Raw genomic sequence first — 22,234 nt, 5'->3', positions numbered from 1 at the left:
CTCCTCCGCTGCTTCCTGGGGCAGACCAAACTCATCCCACCCCCCAGCCCCAGCCACAGGCCATCCTGGGCCTCTGCCATCCACATGCATCCAGAGACAATGTTAGTCCCTTACTCCACAATCTTTCCAGACTCCTTGGCAGCCTCTCATGCTCTCTGCCCACTCACTCTCCCTTCTCCACCACCACCCCCTGCCAAAAAAACACAGGTTTCACACTCACTCAGGACAGACAGTTTCACTTTAGCTGTGATTGCTGTTGCTCAAGGAGAGAGGAGAAGTGTGCTTGGTGGGTCGAGTGCAGGAGGCTGGGGAGAAGAGCACTAACATCCCTCCTTGGTGGAGAAGCTGGGTTGATTTTTAGCTCCTGCTTCCGGACCATCATTCAGGCTGTATTCAGAGCAGGGAGGACAGTAAGAGAAGGGAGCCAGGATCAACCATTGGCAAGCTGGGTGTACCAGTTGCTGGGTGATCAACAGCAGACTCATAGCCAGCCTAAATGTTTGGCAGGAGGGGAGCAAAAATATGTTATAAATTTGATTATTCATTTTTTTGTAAAAAAAAAAAATTAGGAGAATAGAAAATTTTAGGGAGACAGGGCTCCTCTAGCCCACCCCTGCGTCCGGGTCTGATCAACAGCAGGAGAGGGCTCTTGCTTTCATGCCTGCTTATGGGCATCCCAGAGACATCTCCTTAGCCACTATGGGAAACAGGATGCTGGAACAGATCGGCCATTGGTGTGATCCAGCAAATCTCTTCTAATGGGTATTTGCCTTTCTGGCATGTGCCAAGAAAAGGTCTTGTGAGCAGGAATCTCTTGGGAACGTCAGCTAGACCATTCTCGCCTATGATTGTGATTTTGAGATATCATAGGGTATGGCTCTGTAGTTGTTATTATAAGACCTGAACATACATGGTGAAGGGTGTGTTGAAGACGTCAGTACCGCAAGTGACAGGAGGGAGCCATCTCTGCTACCTGGCTTCTCTTTTCGTCCTTCAGCACCATATTCACCCTTTGCTTTCACTGTCTTAGGCTGACGAAACTGGTTTGCTTTGCCACTGGAGCAGCTATATCCAAGGAATGCCACTTCTTGGTGTTGTCGATGGTCTGTGAAGATGAAGAGGACAATAGTAATTTGCCACCTGTTCATGTCTGGCTCCAACCAATGAGGAGTAAAAAATGAGCTCTTTGTGTGTGTATGTGTAATATGCAAGATGGGTATAGTATCCATAAACCAGCTATAATGCATTGACTGTGGCTGACTTAAATTCTGTTTAAAGGAGTGATTCACTGCCTCATGAAGAAGATATTGTGTCCCCTCTTGCTCTTGAGGCCTGAGGATTAATTAGGTGTGAGTTTGTTCAGAAAGTGTAACCCACAAGGGCTGTGTGGGTGTGGGGGTGTTTGCTACATTTTGAAAAGCTCCCTGAGTCTAACCATTTATTCCCTTCCCAATATAACCATTAAAAGTTTGACAACAATAAAGTTGTAATATAGGGATTGGAAGACCTCAGGCCAAATGTGCACCCCACCCAGGCTTTTCTGTATGGCCTGCTGCCTACAGCACCACCTCTCCTCAGGATACACCTCTCATAATGTGTGTGTGTGTAGAACCTCCTTGATTTTTGTGTGGCTGGAATGCCAGTCAGAGTAGATAATACCAGGGCCAGATGCACCAGTGTTTGAATAAGGGAGCTTCATATTCCATAATATTTTGAACAACTGTAATGGGAAGGGGGCAGTCAGGATGCCCTGAAATGTTTGAAAGGCACTGGATAATACTGGGGTGTGAGATGCTGGTTCAAATGTCCTCTTTACCTATTGGACAGTCTCACCCAGGTCATTTTCCTTTTACTCACAGTAAAATGGGCCCATTGTGAGGATAAATGAGAGACTGTAAAACACTCCAGCATGCAAAATAAAGTGGAACATAGAAAGCTGTCATTGGTCTTTTTACTCAGCATTGTCTACTCCAGGAATCACCAATCTTTTTTAGGGCAGTGAACACATTGGGAATTTTGAGAAAGTGCTGAGGCGCCAGTCACAAAATAGCTGTTGTGGGAGGTGTGGCACAACACGAAATGGCTGCCACATCTAATAGAAGAGCAGAAAAAGAGACAGGACCGCAAAATGGTGTAGGCATGCCTGCCCTGCATCCAGCCCCCCATTGATAAGAAAAAGACACTTGCACCAGCCACCATCACACTCATTAACAGAGAGAAGCTCTTTGTACTTCTCCCCTGTCCAGAATGGAAGGGAGAGTGGGTGTCTCATCCTGGCATCCAACGAAGTATGGGCATGTTCAAGGGGGTATTTCAGTGTAGAAGAGGCTGAGCCAGTGTAAACAGGAACTGATCAGGAAGAGCAAATGGTCTTTCCTGCATTCTAGATTTTTGAGACATTTCACAGGTGTCAAAGAAAGTACTGGCAGGCTCACTGGTGCTGTGGGCACCATATTGGTGACCCCTGCTCTACTCTGCCTGGCAGCAGCTTTTGAAATTACTGACAGGAGTATTTTTCAGTTCTGTCAAGAGATGCTCAAACGCAAGGCCTGCATACAAAACATGCATTCTGTCACTGAGGTACAATTTTTTCCCTACTACAAAATGCTACACAGAATTTGTAATAAACATTTAGGTTTCCCCTCCTAGTACTGTGTATCGGTCTATATATTCTTATAGGACTGTGGCACTGTTATTACTATGAATGACTTGTTTGACAATTCTATGTTTATGGCTTGATTTTAAAGAAAATATTGGGGGTCTCACATATCTGCAAATCTTCCCCCTTTCAGCACTACTACTAACAGCAGATAGAGGTAACCGAATGACTGGTTGGCCTTGGTTTTTTTTCACATCTAATTTCAGTGAAGTAACTCCTGTTTTACATTAAGTCAGGAGCATTATGGTAGAGTGCCCTCTGACAGATTGCATCTCCTGTTTACAGTAAACCTCGAGCAACACATTAGAGTAATGAGACAGACTTGATGGTGAAATGAAGCTTCTTTCATTTTAACAGTGACCCTGCTCTTGAGAAAGCTGCCTTTGGGTCCCAGACTGGACTGTGTGTCCTGCTTTTCCAGCTTATCTCTCAAGCTCTCCTCCAAGAGACTAAGGAGCGGCTGATTGGAACTGCAACAAGACACACTATAAAATGCTCCCCAGGAACTTCTCTTGAAAATAAAGATCTGTTCCCTTTCCCCTCCCACTCCAAAATTTCCTGTCCTCTTTATCAGGTGGAATGACTCAGCAGACAGATCTAAAAGATGTACAGAGCTGCCATGAGGCATAGGAAGCTGCCTTATTCTGAGTCGATCCATCTAGCTCTGTACTGGCTACATTGACTGACAGAGACTCTCTGGGGTTCCAGACAGAGTTCTTTTCCATCCCTATTTGAAGATGCCAGGGATTGAACTTGGGACCTTCTGCATACACAGCAAATGCTCTACCACTGAGCTATGGCCCTTTCCCTGAGTGGGCCCCTAGGTTTGAATTAGTGATTTTGATTTGAATCAAGGCCTGTCACTACCCCATTTATGAGACACATATATAAATAGGTGCCCAAACTGCCATTTTGAATGACACACAGGCAAGTTTTTCCCTGTTTTCCCTTCCCTTTTTCCCACTGAACAGCTTTAAACAGTGCAATTCTTTTTTATTTGATGCTCTATTTCTGTATGTTTTTGCTTTCTTCTGTTGGAATTTTTTTGCTGAGTTTTAATATTAGGATTTGTTTGCTTTTTTTGTTCTTCTGTGATTACATTTCAGTTTTTTTAGAGCATAATCGTAACCCCCTGAGTAGCACTGGCAGGGACGGGTAGGATTCGGTAGAGGCATCCCTGCCAGCAGTGATCAGCAAATGGCATTGTGGAGGCAGAGGTGGGCTGGCCATGGATCCACTGGGCTGATTTCCAGAGAGGAGCCTGAGCCAGGTCCCTTTGATGCTCTAGCCTAGAGCTGGCAGAGCAACACACACTTCCCTTCTGCCCTGGGTTGCAGATGCAGCAGAGGATTCACCACTCCACAGCTCCCCATCCCTCTTAGGATTGCTCTGCTCTTGATTGTGTAAGCCACCCAGAGACCACTGTTATTGGGTGGCATATAAATGTTGTTTCTTAGATAGAGCTACAAAGCATCTGATGGTAAGTTGTGAAGACTGTTAAGAGAGCCTTGCACTATTCTTCCTAGAATAGTAATGCTGCCCTCGCTCTGCTTCAGTATGTTCTGTTGGTGCATCATGTGCAGTTGCACAATGCTACAGATCTTGGGGTTTTGTGTCCCTACAGCTCTTGTTGTGCCCTTTCAAAAATACTTGTATGCTGCCATGGCAACTCATGGGTTCATATAGTACTGGGGTTGCATTTCCTCTCTCCTGTGCCATGAGCCCCAAGGTCTACTGATAAATGAAAAAGCCCTTTGCTCTATGCCCTCTGCTATAGGATGGCTACACTCCATCACTCTACAGATAATCTTCTTAGGAAGCCCTGTTACACTGCCTTCTGCTTCATATGTAATCTCAATGTTCTAGAACAGGAGCATCTTTATCAATCATTAGCCTGCCTCAGCTTCCCACTTGAACTCATTTCAAGGCATAAATATTGGGCTAAGTTGTGAAGACTGCTAAGAAAATAGAGTCTTGCACCATTCTTCCTGAGACCAGTGTTTGGAAACGATTCCCTCTGTCACATGAAGGAGATGCTTATAAGAGCTATTGCTTCAGGGCCAAACTAGACTTGGTGGTGGTGGCACATCTGTGTGTTTTAAAACATGGACCTCCCCAAAATATGTAAAAAGGGGGGATGGGGACAGTGGTCTGTTTTGGACAGCAGAAGGAATATGCAGTCAAGGAGTGCAGATCCCCCCTATCTCCACCTTACCTCTTTGCAATCTGTCCCGCTCAATGATATTTTCTCCTCTGCTGATTTCATGGGGAAATGGGCAGCAGGGAGATAGTCTGTGGACGTGGGGAGATTTCTGCACTTGGCTGTGTCTTTCACTGCCAAGATCAGATCCCTATTCTGACTTTCTACATGATCAGAGCAGATCTGTAAACATGAAGTTCTGTCTCACTTTGCTTGCAGGACAAGACATGAATGTAATTGATATGAGAGTACCCAGGCTGAACTCCTCAAATTACTTATTCTTGAGTGGTGATGCCATCGAGTTTATTGGGGAGGGGCCATAGCCCAGTGCCAGAGCACATCTTTTGCATGGACAAAGCCCCAGGTTCAGTCCCCAGCAACCGTCCCTCTCAAAAAAGGACCTGAAGTAGCAGGCACAAGAACATAAGAAGAACCTTGCTGGATCAGCCCAATGGCACATCTAGTCCAGCACCATGTTCTCACAGTGGCCAACCACATTCCTGTGGGAAACCTGCAAGTGGAACATAAGTTAAAATGCAAGAGTACTGTCCCCACTTGTGTTCCACAGCAACTGATAGTTCACTCCCTCTGATACTGAATGCAGTACGTAGCCATCATGACTAGTAGCCAATGATAGCCTTGTCTTACATGAATTTGTCTAACCCATTTTTAAAGCCATCAAAGTTGGAAGCCATTAGTACACCTTGTAGTAGTTAATTCCGTATTTTAACTATGTGCTGTGTGAAGAAGTGCTTCCAAAGGTAGGACTATCCACTCGCCACCCATTAGCCCTTGCAATCTAGGGTGTGGGAAAGACCCCTCAGCGGAAAAAGGCACTGCCTACCAGAGAAGACAACATCAGGCAAAATGAAACATCCTGCCCTAGCATAATATATGCATATGTACTATGTATACAAACATGGCTGAGTATCACATTTTCCTTTTACTTCTCATAATGAATTCAGCCCTCATTGTAACATTGTCTTCCTATTATATATGTTTCTCTGTGTCTATAAACATACGTAAGTGCCAAAGTATGCCACAGTAAATGGCTGAGCTCACGATCACAAGAAAAGGGCAAATGCAATCCTCGGCAGTGTTCACTGGATACCACAGCAGAGGAAGTTGGTGCATTTTCACCCTTGGATGTTGCTCAGCTAACTGTACAGTTCCACTTTCACAATGTAAGGAAGACATTTGAGGACCTGCAAAGGTGATGTAGCAAGGCAGCTTTCTCTAACCTGCCATCCAGATGTTTTGGACTGCAACTCCCACAGTTGTGCTGGCTGGGGCTGATGAGAATTGTAGTTTGATTGATTTGGAGGGCACCTGATTGGGGAAGGCTGTAATAAGGGATGGGGCCTGGAAGCCCTCCCTAAAAGTGAGAGACATAAGGTATCTACGCAATCTGTTTAGCTTATGCAAAAGATAAAAGAACAGAACACCTGGGGAATAAAGCTGCTCAAATTTACTATTTTGAAAGGTGCTGTTTTTAACAGGGTCAGCGAATTAGCAATTGAGGGAGGGACAAAGGTGTGAGGTTGATTTTCCATTCATGCAAGGGTAAGATCATGACTATGAAGCCCAAAAACTTCTGTCAAGGGGAGGAAATAGTGACATATTACACCCAATAATCTATATTTGGCTATTGTAAAAAACAGAAAAATCCCTTTGGCTTGTGTTACACTGAAGGTCAGACTAGACAGTGTTGTTTTTTTAATCCTTTAGGTCTACTGATTCAGAGAAGAGGCGTGTATTGACTAGAAAAAGACTTGCTTTTGGAACTCTTTCATTGGCTTGCAACGCAGCTTCCAGAGCAAAAGGAGCAGGGTGATGGCTCATAAACGGATTGTTTTAGGGCTCATTCACATAACTGTGCTAAGAGGGACAATGCTCATGATAAAGAAGAAGGTTTATCACTTATCCTTCAGTAGCTTGCGGGTGAAAGAGTGACTGTTCAAAGGCAAGAGGGTGCATTTGGTAACCAGCTGCAAAGTGTTTACAGGCGACTGGGTAGCGTCACAAAATCATGTGCTTTTCTTATCATGAGGGATGTGTCCCTCATCATGCTAGAAGAACAATGGAGTACAATTTCTGTGCCCTGAGAGTACATGCTAAGGCTTGTTTGGTTTACTTTGTGATGTGGCCTCCCACTGCTTCCGTCGCTGCTGCTGTGGCCTGCATTCATTTTTCCTTCATGACACCCATCCAAATGGCCAATGATAGTAAAGGAATTTTTTTAAAAGCAAACCCTCTCTGGATATGTACATACACACATTATTTCAATTCACTTTAATTAAAGGACTGAAAAGGACACTGCCACCATCATAGTTCTGTTGTACAAAGGAGCACATCTATTTCAATTCAATTTAATTAAGAATCTTATACACTTAATTTAATTAAGGGACTGAAAATAAAACTGCTTTTTACTTTAGAAAAAAGATGAGTAAGGGCGGGCGTAATAGTAGTGTATATCATGGAGCTGGGAAAGGTTCAGAAATAGGACAACCAAAATGGTCAAGGGGCTGGAGCAACTCCTCTAGCAAGAAAGGTTCCATATAATATATGAGGCTTTTTACTTTAGGAACCAGTTGAAAAAGGGAAGGTTGTAATAGTGGTGTATAAGATTATGCAGGGTCAGGGTCAGTATGGGACCGTACTGTTTTGTTGTAATAATGTGAAAACCCTAACAAACAACAGACCAAAAAATATTATGCATGGTGTGGAGAAAGTGAACAGGAAGAAGTTTTTCTCCTCATAACACTAGAACTCAAAGCTATCCAATTAAGCTGAAGCTTGGAAAATTCAGAAGAGACAAAATGAAGTACTTCTTCACATAATAGCACATGATTAAACCATGGAATTTGCTCCCAAATGATGTTGGGATGGCCACCAACTTGGACGGCTTTAAAAGGGGAGCATACAAATTCATGGGGAATAATGCTATCAGTGGCTACTAGCCACAATGTCTGTGTTGTACCTTGGCTGTTGGAGGCAGCAGTATGCCTCTGACTGAATACTAGTTGTTGGGAATCACAAGTAGGGAGAGTGCTTTTGTGTTCATGTCCTGCTTGTGGGCTCCCTGTTCCCATCTTGAGGAATTTACACACATGCAGTGTGACAATGGCTGGTAGTTTAGATGGCTTTTTGAGATGATTGGATATCATTGTTCTTCAACTTTAAGTTCCCAGATGTTGTGGAACTACAACTCCCATGATCCTTTGACCAGTGGCTAAGCTTGTTGGGGATGATGGGAGTTGTAGTTCAAGAACATCTGGGGACCCAACGTTGAAGAACAGTGTTGTAGAGGACAGGTCCACCAACAGCTGTTAGCAATTATAGCTGAATGGAACTTCCATAGTTAGGCAATATACCAGTGAATATTTGATGGTGGGAAGAAACATCAAAGGGATGCTCTCATTCACCCCTTTGTGACCTTCAACAAATAACACAGCTGACCACAACAGCAATGTTCTTATTTTTTCATGAATCCAGCCTGGCTTGTTGTAGGCATGCCATACAACAGAAGCAGAGGAACCTGTGGCCCTCCAGATATTGTTGGAGTTCAACATTCATAATCCCTGAACATTGGCTGTGCTGGCTGCAACTGATGAGAATTGGATTCCAACAACATCTGGAGGGCCACAGGTTCCCTACCAGTACTGCCATATAATATTATCTGGTCATTAAAAACAGCGCAAACATGAAATAAGGAAAGCGTCTGGATTCATGGTAAATTCGGAGGGCCATTCCATCCCCTCTGCCAGTGTTATCTGTATATATCTTAAAAGAGTCTGATGGGATCTATAAGGCTACAGTTATCGCACTGTCACCTTCACACTGTAATCCTATATAGCAGGGGTAGTCAATGTGGTGTCCTTCAAATGTCGTTGGACTCCAACTTCCATCAGCCCCAGTCAGCTTGGCCAGTTGGCGGGGATGATGGAAGTTGAAGTCCAATATCTAGAGGGCACCACATTGGCTACATCTGCTACACACACGTACTTGGGAGTAAGTCTCACTGAACATAGTGGGACTTACTTCTGAATAGGCATGCGTAGGCTTCCATTGTTAATTCATTTTAAACATCTTCCTAGCCCTCATAATTGAAGAGATGGGACTGGAAAGCCTGTAGGCAGCTACAAACAAGATTTTGTTACTGGGTAACTGTTCGTCGAGGGATAGGACTCCTTAACTTCACTAGCCTGAACCCCACTACTCAAAACCCAGTTAAATAATAAATGGTTCTATCAAACGAATTACAAGCAAAGCCATGCAAATTAAGGACACTAATGAAAGGTGCATAACATCCAAATTTTTTGGATGTATTTGCATAATTAATTTATGAAAATCACTCTGGTGATGTCCTTTAGCGTACAAAGTTTGTTTGTTTGTTTTTACAAAGGATTAGGGTGTGGGGAATCTGTGCCCCCCACCCGATGTTCCTGGACTACAGTTGTCATCATCCATGACCATTGGCCATGCTCACTAGGGCTGATGGGAATTGTGATCCAAAACATCCGAAGGGCACAAGGTGATGGTGGTGGTTGTTAAAATCTATATTCTGCTCTTCTGCCCAAAGGAGCCTATTTCCCAAAGGAAATAGCATGTTGGTGTTCTGACCAGCCTCCAAGGACTGAGTGCTGCAGATAAAGGGCAGGATGGCCATCAGAGTCATTCTAAGGTTTTAGGTTTCCAGGGACATCTGGCTGGTTACTGGGCAGTACCAAGGTGCTTGATGAGGGATGCACCCTTGTCTGACCCAGCAAAGGAATTCTTATTTGCAGATTTTCGAAAGCAGATTTTCCTGCGTGCTTGGGTTATCACAACTTCTCCATGTTCCTTAAAATTTATTTCTTGACCAAAGCAGATTGTACTTCAGATGGTACCTTGATATTTTGTACAGGGAATATCTGCACTTTTCCCAGATAGATATCCTGTCATTTGTGTTATCATGGGTCGTGTGTGTTTTCCGACTACGGTAATTATTCCCACTATTATTCTAAGGGATGGGCAGGAGCAACAACCTTGGGTCTGGCAGCTTTCACGTAATCTGGAAACACAAGTAAGCCTTTGACATGTGATTTGTCTTCTGTAGTCCTTGTTATCCATTCTTCACAGGTATTTGAAGCTGCTGATGTGATTAATCAACACTGTTAGGTGTGACTGTGGGTCTGCAGTATTTTTACATTCTGTTCTCTGTTTTATCATTACATGTAATAGATGAAGCTAAAAACAAACACATTTGTCCATCAGATCTAGGCATTATAAATATCCTTTGAGTATGCGCATGTGATGCATATGAAAGCTTCAGCAAACATTGGTTTTATATAAGTGGTTTAATATGTTATATTTTCAGTTTGTTATTTTGATATTTCATTACTGCACCTAATGAACATCATTTGGCAATAATTTTGAGAACGTTACATATTTATTTATTATTACATTATATCACAACCTTCCCCCCAAAGGAGACCAGATGTATTCCTTATTTTTATGGGAGCACTAATTGCTACACTGACCAAGACTGCTCTGAATATTCCTTTTACCATTTATATTTGGGCACCAGAACTAACTAGTGTTCTGCTCTACAAATGCCAGCTGGATGCCTACAAAATGGTACCCACCGTAATTGCAGAAGTATGCCAGAATGTAAGTGATTCTTGCCATCATTTATAGCTCCATTGATGGAAGCCCAGAATGGTTCTCCTTTTGGCTATTTCTCAAGTTTTGTACTGAGAATCAAGCACAAAATGTTCCACTCTGGTTTATCAACCTAAATTAACTATCACAACTGTCTAGCTTCTTTTCCTTCCAGTTTCAAGTTGGCACATTGTGAAACTAAAAAAAAAGGTGGTGGGAAGACTCAGTTTAGTTGGGCCTGTAAAGGAAATAGCCTCACCTTCACATTATTTGAGGATCACCCACAGCAACAATTCTCTACATCAAATCCCTAAAGAACTGCAGTTGTATCGGCCATATTTCCTGTACAGTATTTCAAACTTCAAAATCTCCAATAGTAGAAAGGAACTATACTGATATTTGCCAAACTGAATTAGGCCTATAGTTTACTTCTTAAGGAAGGCCAATCCATGTCAAGATATCAGAACATGACTTATTCTCAATTTCTGATGAGATTATTTGACTTAAAAATTTATGATTCCTTGCCATATTATATTTACTCATGTTCTTACTAGGGGGGCTCAGCCACCCTGCTCGCTTTGCTAGCCAACCCCTCACCTCCAAACACAGACACACCTCAGGCACTCCCAAACACATACACATATACTCTGAAACACGCACACTCGGAACCCACTCCCCTTGTCAACCCCCTTGCAATTTCCCCAGTGCCTCCAGATATTGGCATGCACTGGCCACCATGGCCGTGCACTGGCCACCATAAGCCCCCTATCGCTCCTTACCTGTCCCTGCACAGTGTTGCTGCCTCACAATTGCTCTGACCACCTCAACAAACAGCAGCACTGTGCAGCTCTGCGTAGTGTGCCTAGTGTACCTCCCCACCTAGGGCTTTTACCTGCATCCCAGCCAGGCTGATGCTGCCACTGCCGCCACCACTTACCCTCAGCTGCTCGCCCTCCCTCCCTCCCAGCCGCTTGCCTGCTCGTTTTACTTGCTGTCCTGCCACTGCACCCCACCCCCACGTGATGCTACATGACAGCTTAGAAAAATATTATATAGTTAGACAGTGGCATTTTAAATGATACTTCAGATACCAACAAGACTGGATGCATCAAAACAACACTGAAAGGTAATTTGGATCAAGCAGTGCCATTTACACACACAGACCAGACAGACTGAATGTAAAAAAAATTTATTTACAGGCAACCATAAAAAATATAGATCTGTTCTGTTTAGAAAAAGAGCATTAAAATGGCAAGGGCTAGATATAGCCAATCACATCATTGCAAATTATTGGCTGCCGGCTTCGACAGTTCATGAGGGCAGCAAAGCTGCTACAGTCTGTGGAAAGCTCACTGATGTTGGCGTGGGACTGATGGAAGTAGGGTAACGTAGGCTGCCCGCCCAGGCCTGCAGGACAAGAAAAACGCTTGGTGCCATTGGCATCCTGCTTGGCTCGCTCTGTGCGTGAGATGCCAGCCAGCCTGCGGCGTACATTGCCAGAGAGGTTGAGCAGGAAGCCATGGGGCTTAGCCAGCCAGCGCTGCAGCCGCCCACGTTCTCCGCTCTCCTCGGGCAAGTCCATCCAGTTCTCAACCAAATCGGCAAAGCAGTTGTCCCCCAACACCAATGGTTGCCGGTTGCGGCACTGTGACAAAAGGGAGACAGTCCAGTCCCCTGCATCTGTTGGCTCGACATCCCGCCACCGCTCCAAGCAGGCATCAGAAGCAGATTTGGGCCGGGGCCTCCTGGTGGGCACTCGGCGACGCAGAAAGCCACCCGAGGAAAGCTTGCTGGGTCGCAGAGGTGGGGGCCCTTCCTCATCCCGCCAGCTGCTCCCAGACACTTCGGAATAGCCCGAATCAAACTCCAAGCTCCGCTCACTGCTGGGAGGAGAGAAGGCAACTTCTTCCTCTACAGCAGTTTCCAAACAACAGGCAGAGTCTGCTTCCGAAATAGCGGACACACGTGGACTTGTGCACTGTTTTGAGGAAGGCAAGGCAGAGAGCGATCTCATCTCCTGGGGATCCAATCGGATGTCTCGGTCATGTGCCCTCTTCAGATCGTGGAGGGTCCGCATCATGCACTGCATCTGGTCCCGCAGCACCTCGCTTGACTCCTTCATGCACAGCTGTGAAGGGAAAAGACAGGCACACTCAGCTTCCTGTCACTGTCACCCCCCAACAACATAGTAGATGACCCAATTCTGCAGCCCGTGACATCATGGGGAAATGGCACAATGCAAAATTACATCCAGACTGGAGTCTTCAAAAGTACTAAGGCTGCAATTGTATACACAGTTACCTGACAGCAAGTCCCGCTGAACCCACTGGGATCTCCTTCAGAATATATATGTACAGGATTGCACTATTACCCCAAATATACTTATCCAGAATTAATCCTATAGGCTAAATGCTGCACATCCAGAGAGAAAGCCATGTGTAGATCATGAGTCCCAATAAAACAAAAGACAGCAAACAAGAGGATCACTGACTCCCAAGGAATGAGCTCCTGACCCCACATAACCCAGGCCCCCTTAGGCAAAAATCAGATAATTTGCTTGAAATAAAGTCAGCTGCTGTCCCCTTCCACATGTCTCATCTCTGGCTCCCCCAAACCATTATTAGTAAAGCCCACTCGTGCCACATGCATCCCTCTGTCGCACGCAGCTTACCCTGCCCAAGTGTTCAAGCCTCTCTAGAGAGTCCAGCCCATGATTCCAAGGCCTGCTGAATGCCACGAGGCTCCCTGCTGTTTTTTTAAGAAGAGATACCTTGATGTGTGAGGGACCCAGATCTGACTTAGCCTAGGTGCGGAATTGGGAGCCAGAGCCGCACGCGCAAGCCCTTGCCCCGTCTCGTCTCGGCAGGCCCCCAGCCCCAAGGCAGAGCTTTTCAGCAGCATCTGCACGTTCCAAGCCCATCCCTGGCTGTACAAGCAGCAGCTTGTTACAGTGAGTGAGCTGCCCCACCCGGGCAGAAGATGACACAGAGGGTGTGCTGGAATCTCCAGGAATTACACAAGCAGTCCCCAGCCATGCAAGGAGGAAAAGCCAAAAGATAAGGCCACAGACATTTGAGGGGTGATCAGCTGGGTCTGAAAGGGGAGGGGTATGAAGCTGCCGCAGCAAAACAGGAACGAAGCTTTACAGTCATGCATGCCTTTCACTTAGAACCACCTGGAGGTCTCACAATTTTTCTATTGTGCAGAAGGAGGTTTGAGCAAGCCAGAACGATGCAAGCCATCCTTTGAGGAAGGGCCATAGCTCAGTGGTAGAGCATCTACTTTGCATGCAGAAGGTCCCAGGTTCCATTTCTAGTATCTCCAGGTGGGGCCAGGAGAGACCCCTGTGATGTGCAGCTGGAAAGGCCAGGAGGACACATGCTCAGTTCCCAGAATCAGACTAACAGGCAAACATCTTAAACAGTGACACAACCCTCTCAGGTGCTAAATAAAATATGGGTCAGCAGCACTGAGAAGACCCTGTCTGGTGCAGACAAAGGGCAGGAGGGAACCTGAAAGAGGTCTGCTGCAGTTACTACCAAGGATTTAACCATCCAGGAACCTGGAGATGTGTGTCTCAGAACCCTTACTTTTTTGGGAGCAGGGTCCCAATGTCTCCAGCACCTTATGAGCCAATCAGCATAAAAGAGGAGTGTGTTAATCACTGAAAAGAGTCCTCTAACATGCTTCCTTGTCCTTCCCTGCTGATTGAAGCTAATCAGAGTGAAAGGATGCTGAAGAAAGTAAAAGAGGAAAGCACAAAAGCAGGACTGCAGCTGAACCTCAAGAAGACTAAGGTAATGACAACAGAAGATTATGTAACTTTAAAGTTGACAATGAGGTCATTTAACTTGTCAAGGATTGTCAATACCTTGGCACAGTCATTAACCAAAATGGAGACAATAGTTAAGAAATCAAAAGAAGGCTAGGACTGGGGAGGGCAGCTATGAGAAAACTAGAAAAGGTCCTAAAATGCAAGGATGTATCACTGAACACTAAAGTCAGGATCATTCAGACAATGGTATTCCCAATCTGTATGGATGTGAAAGTTGGACAGTGAAAAAGCAGTTAAGAGAAAAATCAACTCATTTGAAATGTGGTGTTGGAGGAGAGCTTTATGCATACCGTGGACCGTGAAAAAAATAATTGGGTGTTAGAACAAATTAAAGCAGAACTATCACTAGAAGCTAAAATGATGAAACTGAGGTTATCATACTTTGGACACATCATGAGAAGACATGATCCATTAGAAAAGATAATAATGCTGGGGAAAACAGAAGGGAGTAGAAAAAGAGGAAGACCAAACAAGAGATGGATTGATTAATAAAGGAAGCCACAGACGTGAACTTACAAGATCTGAACAGGGTGGTTCATGACAGATGCTACTGGAGATCAGTGATTCATAGGGTCGCCATAAGTCATAATCGACTTGAAGGCACATAACAACAACAGAGTGAAAGGAAGTGAGTCAGCCACTGAGAAGACTCTTCTCAGTAGCTAACACTCTCCCCTTTCATGCTGATTGGCTCCTAGGGATGTCTGTTGTTGTGCGAGAAGGCACTAACAAGGATCTCACTCTCAACCCAGCAGCCAAAAAAAAAAAAAGGATATGAGGGGGCGTGGCTGTGACTATCATGAAGGGATCCTGAGCTTCTGAATTTGCTACTACACTGTAGGTTACTACAGAGTCTTACAGTGTGTTGGAAGGAAGTCACTTAGAAAGAGGGAAATCACTTAGTTCAGGTACTGGCCTTGGCAGATTTTTCACAAGCCCACAAACTAACTTGGTTATTCCTAACTACTGAAACTGCAGAGGTCTAGTCAGGGGTTCAAACGCCAAGACCAGCAGACTCCTAGTATCTTATTTCTTCTTCCTCCAGCCCCACTTCCTGTTGCTCTCTAAAGTCTCTACAGATGTGCTGTAGAGAGGCCCAGTGCTCCTCCAAGCAGACTTCTGAACATTGAGACAAGAAGCGATTCATTTAGCTGGCCTGGTGACACAGCCCACAATAGTCCCCCAGTGGCTGGCTGAAAACCTGGAACCTATCAAAATGTCTGTTTTGGGTTGCGCTTCAGTCACAAGGCTAGCCACAGGAGCCATTAAAAAGAAAAAGGCTGCAGATCATTTCTCTCTTTCATTCTCTCTCCATGCCCCCCCTTGCCCATTGTATAACACTTCCAATCAAGGAAAAACCCAAGCTCCTTTCCTAGCTGCATCAGATAAACTCCATTTACACAGCAACAGTGAGTCAGCCCTTGGTGGAATTTTAAGAGAGAACAACCTTCATCTGAACATTGCACAGGTTAGGAAACAACGGTTGCTTCGGCACAGAGTCAGAGATCAGCAGCTGCAGAGAGATGGAATTGTACTGACCTAATATCACACAAACATATGGAATATCACTCAGTACTCTTCCCCGAGATTTGAATCCCATGCTTTGGGATGCATCTAAAATATCATGTTATTAACAAGCCAAATGCTCCCAGGTCATAGGGACAGAGAAAAAAAGAATCTGCCTTAAACCCAGTGAGACCATTGGTCCATCTAGCTCAGTATTGTCTACATTGACTGATAGTGGCTTTCCAGGGTCTCTCCCAGTCCTACCTGAGGATGCCAGAGATTGAAACTGGGACCTTCTGCATGCAAAGAAGATGCTCTACCAACTGACATCCCTTCCTCCAGAAGGAGGTTTTTCTCCTGATCTCTGGATCAGGCCCATAGCTTGCAGTTTTTGATAGGACCAGCTCTGGACACTCTACCCAACCTGTGCTCAGCATCTCCTCTCTCTTCCCACCATACCTCTTTCTTTTACCTTAGCCACCACCATTGCATCTCTGAGAAGGGACTGGGGGAGTAAGCAATTCACTTGCCCAACAACCGCTTAACTTCTACCACTTCTGGACCCAACAGGATGATTATCTAGAGGTGATGGAAGAAACAGGAAGGGTGACAGCAGCAGGGACACACCGTAGTCGAATGCCAGATGCCTTTGCATCTATAGTTAATGTCACATTGCCTGGCTGGACAAGTTTGGGGAGGAGTAAGTGAAACAGAAAAAGAACAAGGTGGCCTCTTGAACAGTTATGACTGAAATGCCCTGGAGCCACTTATGTACTGTCTGTCTGCAGAGACTATTTCCCATACAAGGGCTTCAGATGCTGGAGGACTCAATAAATTGATCCATGGGCTTAGGAATATAGGCTCCATACAGCTTGGCTCCACTAGGTCTGTTATCACTAGACCATCACCAAGCAATCAGCTGTTCATAACTACCTCAAAATCAAGTTTCAAAACAGATTCCTGCACAACACGGTTTTCCTGTGGCAGCAGCTCAAGAAGTGTAGGATTTCCAGATTCATCGTTAGTTATTTGAGTCTCTATGTCGATTTATTTATTTCAAATACATGTAAGGCACTCACAAGCTAAAAGCAGTTAATTGCAAACAAACAGAATAGTAATAATACAATTATATCGACAAAACCCCAAACCAAGCTTCCAAAACCATATCTCAAACCCAATCAAACCATCCAATCATCTTCTAAAAGGGTGGGGGAAGGAAGGAGACAGATTTGACATCTTTTTCTGAAATCTCAGTAAAAATAAAATTTCCTAGCATCTTCAGGAAGAGGGTTCAAAAGATTATTAGCAATCACCATGAAGGCCCCGCTCTTCGCTACCACAACGATGAGCCAAAAGCATAGTGCTTGTTGTTCCACTCTTAACTGGCATGCGGGCTCATATAGGGAAAAGTAGTCCTTAAAGAAGGAATGGGGAACCTGTGGCCTCCCGGATGTTGTGGAACTACAACTCCCATCAGCCCCAGCCAGCATGGCCAATCCTCAGATATGATGGGAGCTGTAGTCCAGCAACATCTGTAGCGCCATACATTCACCATCTCTTTTAGGTCTCAGGCGGTACATATCTTGAAAGCACCTTGGATTGGTCCCATAAGCAAACCAACTCATATACAGACTAGAACACTGACTGTTAGTCTACAAAGCAAGAATGCATTTAAAAAGAAAATGCTACTCCACTATAGGCCGACAACACACAAGGAAAAACTTTATTTAGAAATTCTAAACTACACCTTCATCCAAACATGGATTCTAAGATATACAAATTTCATATATCAATATGATATTAAAATAAACTGTAGTTACACATACACGTCACAGAGAATGCCTTTCGGTATTGCATGCTGAGAGAATGTTCATGGCCTACAAGCTTCTAATAAACAGAAGCATTCTGGGGGGTGAGCACTGCACCAACTTTCACACAAAAGAAAATAATATGGCTGCATGCCTCACAGTATGATTTTGGCAAGGGTGCTGCTATGCCCCTTAGAGGGGCATCATTCATTCATTAGAGGGACAGTCAGAATGAGAGAATTTTGCCTCACGTATAAATACAAAACAGAGGCTGCAATAACCTTTCGGGAGGCTTTCAACTTTCACAACAGCCTTATTCAGGCATTCTTTAATGGAGTTCTGTAAGCACATAAAGGGGGCCATGGGCATGAGCATACCAGCTCCTCCTCTCCCTGCACATAGGCATTCCACACATCATAGAACCCTGAATTTTCCACAAGAGGCTCCTCATGTCAGAAGATCACCCTCTGAATTGTGGAGGGCGACGGAAACAACCATGGGGATCAGCAAAGCCAGCTCCCCTGTGCCCACAGTCCCCTTCTTGTGTTTACAGAACTCTCTTAGAGAATGCCTGAAGAGAGCCAACATCTGTTAGCCTTCTGGTTCTGACTCAGAAGAGAGTTCAATATCTGAGCAGCTCAAAACTCCTTCCACCATTACATCACTTCCTGTATAACAGCTTCCCATCTCTCAGTTCATTATATGGAACAATTTGCTTCCTATCTCCCACTTTGTTATAAGAAACAATTTGGCTTCAAGGTCCAAATGGATCTTCTGCTAATCCAAATGTGTTTTGGCATTCTTGGGTGCCTGAAAAACTGGGATTCCAATACAAATATAATACAATATAAATATAATGTCCTTGCTATATTTCTTTCAGGGTTGTGAAGGTGATGGCACAGTTTAGGAACCTTTGGGGGGGGAAACCATCTACTGTAGTCCTTCAACAATATAAGAAGTCATGCTCCTCATTTCCTTGTGGGATGAGCTCAAAGCGAGTGTGGAACAATAGATATGGCCAGGGTAGGATCCAGGCCTTGGTACCATTGGGTAGGTGCCTGCCCTGGGCCCCTTGAAATAAGTGGCTGGATCTATGTGCCACCATTTTAATTCCCCAAAATGCCCTGAAGTGGCACAGGCACTACATCAGGGACATTGTGGGAAATTTAAAATGGCAGCCTGTAGATACCCACTGCTGTTCTTGCCAGGATATGACCATTAACACAGGAGGGGATCTGGAGCTGGCTCTGGTAGACTCACATCACCAGAATTTCCTGGGGATTTCACAAGGTTATTCTAACTTGGCACAAGCACAAGACATCACATTATGGGTGGTATTCAACACTAGTCCTACTCAGAGTAGACCCGATGAAGTTTCAGGTTTATTAACTTAAATGGGTCTGAGTAAGACCTAGCTGAATACAATCTCAGGGTCCATGTGGCCACATTGGAATTATCCCAAATCAGGATGGGATATAGGAAGTCTTCTCTTCTTACAGGCACAGAAAACGTATCCAGAAACCATCAAATTCTCTAGAATGGCAGCATCTTCCCTAGGGACTCTTCATAGTCTGCAGTACTCACACTGAACACTAGAGGGCAGGGCTCATGGATGGACAGATTTTAGGAGACCTTAGCATGCCCACTAGGGAGTCCCCTCCTGTGCCCTCTTTTTACCTCAAATCAGGTTAAAGAACAATATGAAACTAGGCCAAGATGTTGAAATGAGAAACATGTAAGCAAGCCATAAAGAGGCTCCTCTGTTATATGGGGGATTGGCAGCATTCTAGTTTCTAATTCCATGTCTTCATCCTGTTCCAGAAGAAAGGGCCAAGGCAAAGGTCCTCCATGGCTGATGCTGTCATTCATCCTGCTGGATCTGTTCCAAGATGAGCCACGGATCACCTGGGCTCCTCAACCCCAACATCTATTCTGAATGGCAAGTCTCAGCCCTGGATCATAAGAAGCTGGGCACGAGCATGTGCAGAATCTATTTACTTCACCACTAAACTATCAGTCCCACCCCATCCCCATCTCTGGAATGGGGCCCAGTAATTCCGAGGGTGTCCATTGTGCAGCCTGATCCCTAACCTAAGCATCTTCCCTCAAAAATAAATCCCACCGATTTCAGTGGGGCTGGTTCCCTTGTTAGCGTGCACGGAATTGCAGTCATGTTTGGAAAAAAATGAAATGGACTGCCTTCAAGTCGATCCCGACTTATGGCAACCCTACGAATAGGCTTTTCATGGTAAGCGGTATTCAGAGGGGGTTTACCATTTCCTGCCTCTGAGGCTGAGAAGCAGTGACTGGCCCAAGGTCACCCAGTGAGCTTCATAGCTGTGTGGGGATTCGAACCCTGGTCTCCCAGGTCGTAGTCCAACACCTTAACCACGTAGGGGTAAGCAGTACTTCCATAAGATGTGCTCCCTAATAGGAGTTCATATTGAGTTCAGTGGGGCTCTCCCACATTCAATGCGCCTAGGATTGCAGGCTTAGGCACCTCCGGGATGCTCTGTGCCAGTCCCTTGCCTCTTCCGCAGCGAGATCAAATCTCTCTGGCCAAGGAGGTGGCCTCCAGTGACAGGCTTGCAAGGGCATCGGCGCCAGGATAGAGTGACCCGCCACCTCATTAGCAATGCCCGGCTGAAGAAAGAGGAAAAGCGAGGCTGACAGCTCCTCAGTCAGCCTGGGCGGAACGCAACACACAACAGACACTTCACTCATCTCAGGCGCGGAAGCCGCAAGCCCTGTCTTGCTGCTCCAGTGATTGCAGACGGCTTTCGCAGCGAGTTAGATTCCCAGGGAACGGCAGTCACAAGGTAGGTGCGATCAAATGCATCGTTCCTTGTCTAGACTGCTTCTCACTGCAGCCCTAGGACTAATCGCCTGCAGAACACCCTCACGGCACGTCCCCTTTCCCACCCAGCCGCCCCCTGATCATCCACCCCACAATAAGATCTCTATAAATGGCCCATTGGTCCTGAGAATGCACGCGCCTCTTTGACCCCCACCCCCCATTTCCTGATCTGGCTCCCCAGGATTTACCACTTCTGTGCGGAGGTGGCTCACGAAGGCGTCAAGGCGGGCGCTGTGCATGCCAGAGCCGGGGCGCTCAGCTGGCAAGTCCAAAAAGAACTCCAGAGACAGACCCTGAAGCTCTGACACTAGCAAGGCGGCGCTAGCAAACTTTCTCGCTGCCTGGGCGAGGCGCCTTCTTTCTCCTCGCTTCGGTCCCAAGCGAGCGGAGCGCACCGTTTGGTTCGGACCGAGCCCTTCCCCTCTCTCACGGATGGGCCAATGCGCGCCCGAGGCCACGCCCCCTCTGCGCCACCAAGAGCCAATGAGCGAGCGAGGTGGTTGCCTGTAACCTGAACTCCCTGGGTCGACTGTAATTTAATTAGAGCCCATATTAGGAGCCAAAAGGTGCTACAGATGGAGAGAGGGGCCAGCGCAGCAAGCGGGCCGCTCAGGGGTCGGGACCCCTTTGGACACAGTGCAATTACACTGTTATTCTACCCGCTACGCTACTCTAGCCCACCTCCAGCAGGGAAATTGCATGCACTTTCAGTAGCGCTCTGATAGTCAAGCCAAGTAACAAAGGAAACTATTCCACTACACCTCTCCCCACCCCCAATTTATTTTTTGTCATCGAGCGGGTATCCTCTATAGAGTTGTCATTTTTTCTTGGGCAGGGTTCCTGTGCTTTTTAACAATGGAGGGGCAGACAGATTCAACAGGTGATGCTTTCCCGCTCTTTGCATCACCATGCTGACAACAGTTTTGCTTGTTGGCCTTCTCATAGGCATCAGGTTGGCCACTGTGAGAACAGAGTGCTGGATTAGATCAGCCTGTGGTCTGATCCAGCCGCTCTCTTTTTATGTATGGGAGGGGATGTAGCTAGTACTGACTGGTTGGGTGGAAGATAGGGAGCCCAACAATAACTGGAGCCAGAGCCAATGATAAGCAAAGCCAACTGATTCTAGTGTGACCCCTCATGAGTTCTGTCATGGAAATACTAAGACTAAGGAAGAAACTGGCCAGCAGTGCTACCCCCTGGACTGGACCTAAGTAAGAATGTAGACAGTGGGAGATGGGCTATGGGCAGGCTGAGGTTAGTGGGGCCGTGCCCCATTTGCCCTAATGGACCAGCCTCCGCTGACTCTTGCTCAATGGTAGAGATTGGCCTTGCATGCAGAATGTCCCAGGTTTAATCCCTGGCAATTGAAGGTAGAGCTGGGAAAGACCCCAGGGTGTCTGACACCCTGGACAGCGGCTGCCGGTAAGTGAGGACAATACTGAACTAGATGGGCCGATGGTCTGATTTGGTATAAGGCAGCTTCCTATGTTCTTAACTTCTGCCAGCCCTGCTGCTTTCAAAGGAATAGAGGGCTGCCGGAAAAAGATGGCAACCTTCACCATCTATTGGAAACTATTTATTGCTCTTAGCTGCCTGATATTTCTAATTCTGGGGCATGCTTCTGAATCTATTTGGCACAGAATATCAGTTTTCTTCCTGTTGAACCACCCCTAACAATCTAGTTTTGAGATTAATTTCATTTTTAAAAATGGTCTAGCTTCTCAGG

The 22,234-nt window shown here is 45.7% G+C and overlaps 2 protein-coding genes across 6 annotated transcripts in view; one reads left to right on the top strand and one right to left on the bottom strand.

The window, feature by feature from the left end:
• Positions 1-1,984, top strand: part of UBA7 (ubiquitin like modifier activating enzyme 7) — a 71,151-nt gene extending 69,167 nt beyond the window's left edge. For 3 of the 4 annotated variants that reach the window (XM_061617726.1, XM_061617724.1, XM_061617727.1), the window contains one exon: positions 1,031-1,984. In XM_061617726.1, the coding sequence (XP_061473710.1) occupies positions 1,031-1,181 (151 nt within the window). In that variant the 3' untranslated portion in view covers positions 1,182-1,984. The remainder of the gene's footprint in view (positions 1-1,030) is intronic. The other variant, XM_061617725.1, reaches the window with a different exon arrangement.
• A 9,720-nt stretch (positions 1,985-11,704) lies between these two features.
• INKA1 (inka box actin regulator 1) lies at positions 11,705-20,871 on the bottom strand. 2 transcript variants are annotated; one of them, XM_061621972.1, is made up of 2 exons: positions 20,697-20,871; positions 11,705-12,630 (listed from the first exon to the last, which is right to left on the bottom strand). In XM_061621972.1, the coding sequence occupies exons 1-2, from the start codon at positions 20,745-20,747 to the stop codon at positions 11,761-11,763; spliced, it is 921 nt and encodes a 306-aa protein (XP_061477956.1). In that variant the 5' UTR covers positions 20,748-20,871; the 3' UTR covers positions 11,705-11,760. The 2 variants fall into 2 exon arrangements, with proteins under 2 accessions (XP_061477956.1, XP_061477958.1); XM_061621974.1 differs by lacking the exon at positions 20,697-20,871 and adding an exon at positions 13,174-13,495.
• Positions 20,872-22,234: the final 1,363 nt, after the last annotated feature.

The sequence above is a fragment of the Rhineura floridana genome, chromosome 3 (assembly GCF_030035675.1).
Source record: "Rhineura floridana isolate rRhiFlo1 chromosome 3, rRhiFlo1.hap2, whole genome shotgun sequence".
Lineage (NCBI taxonomy): Eukaryota > Metazoa > Chordata > Lepidosauria > Squamata > Rhineuridae > Rhineura > Rhineura floridana.
This window is presented reverse-complemented; position numbering and strand designations above follow the sequence as displayed.

What these genes read in the sequence shown, in the direction of transcription:
- INKA1 (XM_061621972.1), bottom strand. Translation starts at nt 20,747, where the DNA reads ATGCACAGCGCCCGCCTTGACGCCTTCGTGAGCCACCTCCGCACAGAA. An exon ending in GCCACCTCCGCACAGAAGTG is followed by an intron (nt 12,631 to 20,696) that starts GTAAATCCTGGG and finishes TTCCCTTCACAG; the next exon opens with CTGTGCATGAAGGAGTCAAG.